The 11782-nt window shown below is 40.0% G+C and overlaps 1 protein-coding gene across 1 annotated transcript; it reads right to left on the bottom strand.

Annotated features, from left to right (window-relative positions):
* Positions 1-676: 676 nt before the first annotated feature.
* On the bottom strand, positions 677-3694 carry mpv17l (MPV17 mitochondrial membrane protein like). The gene is made up of 4 exons (XM_035655658.1): positions 3388-3694; positions 2997-3067; positions 2119-2148; positions 677-892 (listed from the first exon to the last, which is right to left on the bottom strand). Exons 1-4 carry the CDS (start codon positions 3692-3694, stop codon positions 677-679), a joined length of 624 nt encoding a protein of 207 aa, XP_035511551.1.
* Between the last annotated feature and the right edge of the window lie 8088 nt (positions 3695-11782).

Here is an 11782-nt window from a genome sequence, read left to right as displayed (position 1 = left end):
GATACTTTATTTATCCTGAGGGAAGTTAAAGCAGTTACCCCTATTGGCGACCCTCAGTGGGGGTCCTGACCCCCAGGTTGGGAACCACTGCTCTAGAGCCTCCATAAAGACACAATCTCCACTTGTACATGAATAATATCCATAACTGTAACATTTTCTGAGCTCCTTCTCGCTCCCCTGAGGATGAACCAATGTGGATTTTATTGACCTTTTCTCTACAAACTGAACATTTTCAGCTACAGTATTGATTTAAGAGAATATTGTGTAAATGTTGTTCAGTAATTGTGGTTCCAACGAGGACTGCAGCCTGTTTGTGGCTTTGAACTGTATCGTATTGTTTGTCATCTGTACGTTTTAAAGCTGTAACCTGTATTTCACACAGGTATTTTATTTTCAACCTGTTTCACTGTGTTTAATTATCCTGTTTTATCTAAATGTTTATGTTTATAGGTTGAATGTCAGATATTATTCCTGCAGCCTTCAGATTCAGCTGATGTGTGCGTATGTGACAGATAAATAAATGTACAGCCAGTCCAACCAGTAACTCCTCGGCTCGTCTCAGTTTCTGTGTGCTGTGAAGCAACAGTGGAAACCCGTCTGTCCTTCAACCGAAGCTCAAAGGCCTGAAAGACAGAAGAACAAGACATCCTCCTCCTCCTCTTCCTCTTCTTCTCTTTTAGTTTTCCTTCTGGGTCTTTTGCCTTTTTCGGGCCAGTCGGGCCTCACGCATCTCCTCCAGGGTCTTCCGGGGGTCCATGATGAAGGCCAGAGCTACGGTGGCGGTTCCGTCACCGCTCTGCCGGGAGAAGCAGAGGAAGGTGGCCCAGAGGAAGGCGCAGCAGCCCATGAAGGCCGTTCGCATGTAGAGCGGCATCAGGACAAAGTTCAATAACTGTGAGGAGAAAACAGATAAAAGATTGGAACAGGAGTAAATATGACTTCATCTGTAATTTGTTTTTAAGGTATTTAATTTTAGAAAATTATAGAAAAATGTGTTGTTTATTCAACTTAAAATATTTATTGTGAATCATTAACGCATTAATCTCATAATGGGGAAATAAAATGTCATAAAAGTAGCCTAGGACTAATTAAAAAGTAATTCTAAATTTGGAGATTAATCTCATAAAAACTATAATTTTTTTTTTGCCTTTTTCTGTTTCTTCATCAGTAAAATAATAATCATGTTTGACTGATAGAAAAACAAACTAATCACAATCAACCACTGATAACAGGGTTAAGATGCACTCTGACCTCATTATAGGAACTAAAACTATCCGCCATTTTACAAGGATAAAAAACTGAAACTAATTAAAAACTAAACTAAAAACACACTAAACTGGAAACTAAGTAAAATAAAATATTTATCAGTTGTTATATTACACCAATAGTGACATTTCAATCAGATTTCAATCAGATTTTAATCAGATATTCATTAAAACGGTCTTCTTTCTTACCCTTACAATGAGCTAACACTTAAAGGTATGATGTGAAGCAGTTGACATGTATTGATTTGATATGTTTATATATTGATTTTGTACTGCCAATTTGTGAATAGGTTTTAACCTAAGTTAAAAACCTTCCTGACTTTCTCTGTAGCAGTTGTTTGTTTGGTTTTTCCACTGAGTTTTCTGACAGATAGCTTTACTTGTTGCTAACCGCTAACTGCTGCTAATGGTGCATTCACAGGAAAGTGAGAAGAACCTCACAGACCCTGAAAATCCAAGACGGCTGCTCCGTGCGTCAACTAAATAAAAGCTATAGTAATGGACATGTTTGTATGAGCAACATACAGCATAATGTGTTCTTATCAACTGGTATTGTTAACAATGCTGATGGCTAACCAGGCTAGAGCTTGGGTTTCCGACTTGAACTGGAATGTGGTCAACTCGGGTGTGAAGGTCATTCCCAGCTCCACCTTCAGAGCTAAATGGAACGCACCATAACTATAGCTGCTGTTAGTTCAGTTAGCCGTTGTGCTAAGAACAGGATGTTGACTGCAGTTCACTTAATGGCCACCGGTTCCACATAGCTCCTTTAAATAAAATGCTCAAACATATCAGTATTGATTATTATCATGAAACTTTCATCCAAACAGCACAAAAACAGTTTCATGTTTACCTGCATGAAGGGCCAGTACATGAGTCCAGTCTGAAAGTGAAAATAGGATATTATTAGTTTCTTGAAGACACTCCCGTCCATGCTAATCTCTGTTCTTACTCCCTTAAATTAGATCATTATAGGAAGGTCAGTGTTGACTTTATATATGCAAAGTTTGGGGGAAATGACACACAGGTATTAAACTAAACTAAACTTATTGATGACGTACCTCCAACGACCCATTTTCTTTGATTAACCGCCACAAAATGGGCTTAAAGATCGAGTAATAAAATCTTGTTTTTTCATCATCTGTCTTTATGAGCTCATGTTCAACCTTCAACCTTTATTGTTTTAAAACAAGACGAAAAGAAAGAAAACATGTCCTCATTTAGAAACGAGCTCAGAGGACAGAAATGGACAAACTGCTCAGTGACATCTGATTATATCAAAGTAATGGGACAAGATGTTTTATAACCCCTGAAGTAAAAGGATTAACTTGCACTGAAGAGATATTAAACTGTGGTATTTAAAGTCCTGCTTTCAAAAATAACTTGTTAAAATAAGTAATAGTTGCTGCAATGATTTATTTCTGAGATCTTTTATTAGGATGTTTTACAGCGTTGAAATTGTGTAGAAAGTCTGCACATGTTACCAGGATCATGAAACCTTATCCCGCAATTACAGCAACATGACACTGATTTACATTTGGCAGGGTTTCAGCTCCTAAACGTCCTGAAACTCGCTGACGCCATTGAATTACCCGGCTTGCTCCCCGGGCGTCGTGCCCGCTGCGCAAAAGCAGCAGTGGCACAAACTAGGTTAATCTGGTTGTGAGCTGGCGGCAGTGTGTGAAGGGAAGGTGACTTTCCTCCACACACTGCCCCAGGGGCCTTCCTCACCTTCCAGGTGTTGAAGAATTTCTCCCTCCAGTCTTCAAAGATGTCCTCCTTACCCTCCAAGAAGCTCACCCCTGCGGGACAGAGGAGACGTTTACGCACGAGGAGACATTCGTGCGCCATTACGCACAAACTAAAGATGTGTGTAACCTTGGCCCACATGATGTTTGACTGAGAGGCTACATTAATAGGAAGCTTCATGTGTTGACGTGTTAATGATCGTACAGTGTGATGTAAAACATATTTGGGTCTGTGCTCTGATGGTTCGGTGACCTGGAAAAAAAGATATTTGGACGTTTTGGGCATCTCAACCCAAACAGAGACCAAGTGTGTGTCTGCACTTTCCAAACTCAAATGTTCTTACATGTAGATGTTCTGAGTTAAACCATCTTACCCGTGTAGAAGACACTGGTGGCCAAAGGCGACGCAAAGCTTTGGTCCAGCAGGAGTTTGCGGAAAACCATCCCGGCGGACTTTCCTGGAAAACGCCTCTCCAGGGCTCGTAGCCAGAAGTAATTAAAGTTTCCATGGAAACTGATTGCCACAATGGCCACGTTGCGAGTGTGTTTCCAGTCCATGTGCTCCTTCTGAGCCATGAGCTGATGAACAAGGTCACCACCGGCGAAAAAGCACCCGTACAAAGTGACATTGGCCAGCCAGGGGAAGCGTTTGGCGGCTTCTTTCAGTACAGCTCTCCTCATTTTGGCACCAAGTGGGGAGAAGCTGGGGGTCCCGTTGGCGCGTACAAAGCGATGCTGGACTGCCCTCAATGGCTTCAATTCAGCAATCAAGACGCAAGCATAGCGGGTAAATGAATGTGACTAGGCCTTGATGTGAGTCTGCTGGCCGACACGACGCAATCCATCAGTGCGCGGTAATCAGGGAGGGATTAGACGTTTCCACCGGCGGTAGGAATATCACACATTATCAGACCTCAGAGGAATAGTGAGGAACGGAGACTCCGAGCAAAAGTTTCAAAGTTTCAAACACTACTATCGGCATAACCGCGCTGTGCGTAAAAGCTGCCATGGCTCCACTTTGGTCCCTTGGAGAGCGCTCCTCTAAACTATCGCGTCCTGGAGTTGTGGATGCGTAAAATCCATCCGATCATTTCTGTAAGAGACACGGAGAAACTCGTGGAGAGAAAAAAAGAGGCTTCAGTGGAAACCTGGATCTAGATCATTCTGTCTGCTCTGACTCGGTGTCGCTCCCGGTGAATCAGGTGCCTCTCCGACAAATCCTGCGGGTCAAGCGCTAATCTGAGAGGGGGATTGTCCAGGGCTGCTCCGACGTAGATGCGCGTACAACTGCGTCACTGACACCAACAGCAGCGGTTTGCTGCGCAGCGCTCAGTGCGGACCCGGGTTCAGCCAGTCCATGTGCTGTCAGATCAGCTGAGACCTGCACACATTACACCTTCACACCGCAGTCATATGAAAGCGAAGGAACAAACAAATAGAGAACTGTAATAAACTCGTGGAAACAGAAAGAAAGAGAAAGAAAGAAAGAAAGAAAGAAAGAAAGAAAGAAAGAAAGAAAGAAAGAAAGAAATCAGATATTAAATGTTGAAAACCTGTAATGGGATTGATATTGTTGTTTCATCCCGACAGTCTGATGCTCTACAGGTGGATCTTTTTTATTACAGGGGTGCAGGGGCGTTTCCAGGGGGGGGGGCAAGCCCCTAAAGTCTGATTGGTCTTCCCTTTATTCCCTTTTATCTTCCACACCTGAGTATCAGAGGCTCCTTCTATGGAGTTTACGAGTGAAGGATGCTGCTATCATATGAAACTAGATGACCTTACGATAGCAGCCTTAGCATGTTAGCATGTTGGTCTGGGGGATAAATAGCTCCAAAGTTGGAAAGACTGCCATGTCCATTTATAAAGGGATGCCTTGACCTCTGACCTCAACATATCTGGATGAAAATAGGTTCTATGGGAACCCACGAGCCTCTAAAACACTGATTTCAAGCTCAGTTTCTTTATGTGGTATAAATTTGATATTTTAGTGTATTTGAATATGTCTGCAGTCTCAGCTCCATAAACAATGTTTGAATTGTAGAAATTGGGCTTAACTGGAAAGATGAGACACATATTTTAAGCCCCCCCGACCGAACGCCTGCTTGGCAGCTGTGAAAACATGTCATTTGACACGTTTTATTTTAGGATCTTTGTCTGTAAAATTCCTCCAGGATTGTGTTGTTCTGTGGCTCCACTCTGCAGTTTGCTTTTACTGATGCTGATTTTAATCACAAGGAATCAATATCTGCTGGGAATCGGCACCAAGTTAAGATATTTAAACTCAATATTGTTGCATTTAGTAAAGTGTTGATTAGGAATATGTAAAGGGGGCATCAGAAGTCAATAAATAGTTTTATTTCCAAAGATTTTTACATTTAACTTCATTTAAACTTTTTTTAAAACGAGGCTGTAAAAGATCATTAAATTAATTTCTGCTTATTAACACATTCTTTTTTTTTAATTAATCTAAATTAATGTGTTAAATTTGACCCCAAACTGTACGGCTTTATGGATGAAACGCAATATCTGAGGCTGAGAAACTAAAAACAAACAATAAAAGAAAAGAAAAGTACAGATTTCTAAAGAAGCTCTCTGGAAGATTGCTTCTGCTGATCACTTCTCCTTTCTTTGTTTCTTTTTTTAAAACATTCTTTAAGAAGTGGATAACAGGAGTATTTAGAAAACCAAAGAAAGAAAGAAGCTTTTCTAGGTTTGTCTGGTCTGAGCTGCTGGTTTATTGATACTTTAATTCTGTCTTCAGTTGAGTAATGTGGGTTTTCTTGGCCACAGTTGATGCTGTGAGTGAGGAGAGACGGCGCTCTTACAGAGGACAACAGGAGCCGGTTTGGTTCCTTGTTTCTCCAGAGCCAATCCACATTCATGCTGCAGTTTGCATTGGAGGGAAGCTAAGCCCTCTGCACACATGCTGTATCCATTACAACCACTAGAGAGCCACGTCACTCCACAGACTCTCTGTCAGACCTCTAATTCATGCTTTCACTTTGCTATAAAGTGCTCCAACAGGCGCTTTGAATATTTGATGCAGGGTAGATAAAGCTGCACAGAGGCAGACACACACTTTAGACCTTTAGTTTTATATCTTATATCGATTATTGTAGGATTAGTAATGCCATAATAAAGGTTTTAATCAACTTTTACACACATTTCCTTCATTTCATCCTTTTATAGAAGCTGGGGATCTAATATATATTGTTTATGTCTGTACAAGTTCATTTAATATAGAAATAAATGTATTGCAATAGATGTGAGATACACAGATCAATTTCCAATATGAAACTTTATAAAACTTTAAATTATTATGATTATTATGCATCTGAATTACTGCATTACTGTATAAATAAACAACAACATACATTAATGTGTGCATTAACCTCACATCAACTCATTTCATCAGTTCCCACTCTGATCTGATTAGGGAGGGGAGTACAGACCATGTCTCAATCCCATTGGCTGATTCTCCTGTCGATCTAAACGATCTCGCCTGTGATTGGCTGTTCTCCCCCCAAAGCCTCGGAAGTGTCATTTTTGGACTTTAGCAAAAAAAAACTTGGGCACATCTTTCTGCGGCTGCGAGCTGATTCACAAGTTTCAGGACGAGAAATGGCCACCAGAAAACATTAAAACAGGTACGTTTTAAAACCTTTCTCCACACCAGAAGCTCTAATTTAACCGATTAACGGTTGTTTTCTGCCGTAGTTACCGGGAAGTGTTTGATCCGAGGTTCATTGTCTTCTGGCCACAAGCTAACAGCAACTTTCCTCCTGTCTTTTAACCTTATTGAGAGAAAGTATCTGATGAAGTTGACATTTAATGGATAAAGAGGATATTTTTAGTGATCAGCTCCTATGCCGAATTTATTTTAATACATTAATTAATCAGATAAACCATAATTTATTTTATTGTGTTGTATCTGGGTTTCCTGACAGCAGCGCCAACTTAAAAATACGAGATTTCTTAAAGGAGTTCTGCACACACGTTAGATAAAATAAGATTAACAGGCGTGTATGCTCCCACTTGCCTCCTCGTTACATTCAAACACGAAAATTGAATTATGTAATTATGCATTTTACATCCTTACACTTAACTGTCATCATCCTCCATCAAATTACACCATAACGAGCAGCGCGAACCATCTGTTGAAGCTGACATTTCAATAATAAAAAGGGTTTTTAGTGAACAACTTAGATGCCGAATTTACTATAATACATTAATAAATCAGGAAAACTCTGTTATTTTGTGTATCTGGGTTTCCTGCATCTAAAAATTGCACGATTTGTCTTAACGAAGTTCGTCACACCATCCAGATAACTACCAACTATAATCCTCCTCGTTACTCAAACACTAAAACTGGAGAAATTCTGCAGCTTGCGTTGTGCAATTGTGTATTTTCCAGCCATAAACGTATAAAATGAGAGCACAGGGCAGCCCCAGTGCTGGTGGGCGAGGTGATGGAAATAACTAAAGAAATACGGAAGTTGTTGTGAGCGGGTTTGGACATGTCTGCTGTCTCCTGTTGTCTCGTCTTGTCACTGCTCTGCTGCTCTAATAATAATAATAACGAGGTTTGCTTGAGTGCCTTTCATAGCTGCGCTGTTAGTCAGAGCATGTGCAGCATGCTGGAAGGCTGCAGCAGCTTTAAACTCCCTGCTGAGGATCTCTATTGATAAATCCAGCGTCTATATAACACTATGAGGCATTCAGGGGCTTAAAAACAGTGTAATTTATGCTGTTATCACCCTTTCTGCTCTCAGAATGAAGATATTGGGTGTTAAATGCTTCATTAACAAACAACCTTTGATTTGTTTTAATGAAACAGGCGTTAAAATCAAAGTATTCTGCTTTTCTTTAAGGCGTTTTCCCCTCAGGCTCGATTGGTTTGTGTCACCACATTCTTCTGTTTTAGGGAAGCATATATTTGTGACACCGTAAACAGTCCTGACAGACGTGTGAAAGCAGGACGGCACATCATTCTGTGCAACCTGACCTAAATACTCGGTGGCACGCTGCTGCTCCCCCGTGAACGATTACACCACCACAAACACAGACAGACGCAGATTTCAGTTTGTTTTCCAGCCACACCCGTATCATATAGACCAATGGGACAAACCAGTTTGTTTGGCGTTCACTTTGGAGTCTTTTGGAGAAGAAAGAGAGGGATTATAAACCACGGGATTAAAGAGGTGGACCGGACAGGCTGCTGTTTGTGTGCAGAGAGAAAGCAGAGGACTAATATCTGTGTGAATGTTGTTTACGTCCGAGTGCATGCCTGAATAATTGTGTAACATTTGCATTCATGTGTGTATAACGCACACTGAGGTCTGTTTGTGGTGCAACAGCAGATTATTGTTCACTCCAACGACTGAAACACAATCTGTGATGAATGTTAGTCAGAATTATTGATTCGTTTTCCAAAGATTAAATTAATCTGCGAATATTTTGATAGTAGAATTGTTTCAGTCTCTTTCCAGCTTATTAAATGTGAGATTTTACTGCTTTTCTTTACCATATGTGGCAGTAAATGAACTATCTTTGGACTTTTTGGACAGTTTATTGTAGGAAGAAGATGTTTGAGGATCTCTGGGAAACCGTAGTGAGCGTTTCAGAGACTGATTTTAAAGATCGTTGGTGTTGTATGGAGTCATTTTGAGAGAAAACTGCACAATCAGACATATGGTTGCATTAGGGCAACTTCCTTTACTGCAGCCGGGCACAATCAATCAAACCTTCATCAGCAGTTTGTTTGTTGTTTGGCCCTTTTTTTAAATTCTCTTTTTATTGAGAAAGACATTTTAAACTCTCACACACACAAAACTTGTATCTGTGTGTCTTTGAGTATACTTCAGAAAAAGAAAACAACAAAGAACAATACGACGACAAAATCCCATCTCACAAACATTTATTCAGTTTTATTAACGATTCATCTGTAATCTGCATTTTTATTTCAATTAATTAATTGTTTCCTCTATAAAATGTCAGGTGATGACTTCAGGTTGCTTTTTCCAACCAACATTTAAAAAAATATATATTTATTGTTTAAAATTATATGAAACTAAATCTAAAAGACTGATGGAGACGCGGGGGTTTATTTTGATATAAAGTCTGTATAAAACTGGAGCTTCCACTAAAACAGACCCGTTTGCTGTAGAGCTCCAGTATTTAAACGAGCCGTTAGAAGCGGTTGATTACTGCGTTAAAGGCAGGTAGAGGCTATAACATGGTGAGTAACTGTCCTACAGATACTTGTGTTCATGGTCCTGTGTTACGCGGAGCTCGGATGAACTGATGTAAGATGTAAGGCGTCCTCGTGGGCCACATGGAGACGATACTGTACGTGGCAGCAGCGTGAGGCCTTGTTAGCGACTTCCTCTTTAGATGCTGTAAAGGAAGCGCGTCCGACCGCAGCCGGGGGCCAGGTTGTGTCACCGCTGTCAAGATCCATCTCATAGAAAAGAGAAAGAGCAACTGTCATAAGTTCATCATTTTAAGACCTCACCAACTGAGGAGGCTTATTTCTACCATTAAAGATGATGTTCTATGTAATTTACAGCCACAGTGGCCTTTAATCAGTTTGCTGCTGCAGGTGTTACTGGATGTTTTTACTCCACATTGTGTCCACAGTCAGGAGGAGTGTGTTTGTGGAGGTGTGCTGGGCGTTAAAGGGAAGAGCTTCTACCAGAAAATGCCTCATCAGGGTTTCCACGCGTCCTGGAAAACCTGGAATATAATGAGAGTAGTTTTACGGTCATGGAAACACCTGGGAATGGATTAAAATGACCAAATATCCTGGAAATAATCGGTGTCGTCCCTGTCTGAGCTGTGGGCAAATTAATGTGAGAGGAAAAATCTGAGTCTCCCTTAAACGATGACCAGTGTTTGTGAAGAAAAAGTCCTGGAAAACGATTTGTTAAAAAGAGTGGGGACCCTGCTCATGTATTGTTTGTATGAATCAGATCCTATAAATGCTTTTAAATAACAGCTGATCATCATATGACACAGGCATCGGAGCTGAAACGATGCGTCAGGTAATTCATTCAAAGATGGATTATCAGTATTCAGTTAGTTATTTAAGTCATGTATCAAGCACACATGTTGCTTGTTTAATGTTGTCAGTTTCATATCTAAGTGAATTAAATATATTATTCAATTTATTGATAATGAAAGTGAACTGCTGGAGTTTTCTCTAACAGAAGACTGACAGGAAGAGGTTCAGGGCAAAGTGAAACTCCTCCTCAGTTTCATGGCGTCTGAGCAGAGATTTCCATCCAGTGTTTGCTTTCCATCTTAATGTCAGTTTCCAGCTCTGGGGCTCGATGGCGCTCCAAAAAGTGCATTTTTAAAATATATTTAATGCTTTCAGAATCTGTGCAATGAAAGTTTGCTTCCAGCTTCTTATTTTGGAAGTTAAGCTTTTAAAGAGGCCAACTCAACTAATAAATGAATAAATAGCTGTTTTGTGTCACATGAATATTCTTTTCATTGAGATAATGAGGTCTTATGTTTAATACGAACTTAAAGAAGAAATTTGAAGCCTAATTATTTTAATATATTAATAAATGGTTGATTAATTCAACCCTCACATCATCCTGGTGGTACAACTTTTCTGTCTATAAACACTATAAAATATATAAACTAACAGTATTTAATAGGTGCAGTAGTTCAGTGGAGTTGTTCTGTAAAGTAATGAAGTATGTTGGCCAAATACATTTTAGACGATACCTGCATAAACACTAAATTATGACGACATTTCTAATTAAAAACTAGATATAAATGTTATAGAGGAACTCACTGGGAAGAGATCTCATCTGTTCCTGTGGCTGAACTTGAAATAAGGTACAAACTAAAAGAAACCACAGCTGTCCTGTACTGGTTGGAGAAGTAAGTAACCCACAGTTGCTAATCTTAGACCGTAAATGAGTCTTATTGATGGTAATACATGCGAATATATAAAGAGAAATATTTAATAATAACCTTTATTTATAGAGCTCCTTTCAAAATCAGAGTCACCAGCTGCTGTACAGTGCGAAAAACAATATAAAAACGACAAATATTCAAAGTATAGAACAAGAAATAACAATATAAAAAGGAATAAAACTAGAAACATACAAGATAAAATGTTTAAATAGTAATAAATGTGCTGTAGATTTAGTCGACTGCGATCTTAGAAATACGAGTAAAACAACATTTTTTCTTTAATTAACGCTGGTTAATTGAGTCCTGTTTGCCACAGACGTTGAGTTGGACGCGGTCTCGTCGTCGTCGTGCGCTGACATTAACGCTGTTGTTTTTAAAGTACGTGAACCGTGCACGTCGATGTTGCTTTGTTCTGTGCTATCAGTGCTCCCGTACACACACAATGACTCTAACATTAACACACAGCCAACACAACCAAACACTGCATTATTCCACTGATAACAGACGCTAAGGTCACAGGAAGGAGATTAATGAAGTGACTTTATATCAAATTCTGAGTTCACCTGTGTGTGTGTGTGTTTGTGTGTTGTGTGTGTGTGTGTGTGTGAGAGAGAGAGAGAGTCCAGATTATATTAAAGGTCAGTGTAATCTCAGGCTGCTGGAGTCTTGCAGTCGGGTTAGTGTGAGCTGGTGTTGGTAGGAAGTGGGTTTTTCTTGTTGCCACACATCCTCTGCCAGCATACAGTGTAGTTTCTGTAGTGGAGGATGCAGCTTCATTATTCTCATTGTAGACGCAGACGACCCCTATCATTCATTAAACTGACATATTTTATGGAT

The sequence above is a fragment of the Morone saxatilis genome, unplaced genomic scaffold (assembly GCF_004916995.1).
Source record: "Morone saxatilis isolate NCDOM2014 unplaced genomic scaffold, NCSU_SB_2.0 Contig14, whole genome shotgun sequence".
Classification (NCBI taxonomy): Eukaryota; Metazoa; Chordata; class Actinopteri; family Moronidae; genus Morone; species Morone saxatilis.
Note: the sequence above shows the minus strand (reverse complement) of the source record. Positions and strands in the feature narration are given on the sequence as shown.

Excerpts from the sequence above, each read along its gene's own strand:
- mpv17l (XM_035655658.1), bottom strand. The coding sequence starts at position 3,694 with ATGAGGAGAGCTGTACTGAAAGAAGCCGCCAAACGCTTCCCCTGGCTG. Across the intron at positions 3,068-3,387 it reads CACCAGTGTCTTCTACACGG|GGGTGAGCTTCTTGGAGGGT; the intron begins GTAAGATGGTTT and ends TCTGTCCCGCAG. Across the intron at positions 893-2,118 it reads TGTACTGGCCCTTCATGCAG|TTATTGAACTTTGTCCTGAT; the intron begins GTAAACATGAAA and ends TTCTCCTCACAG.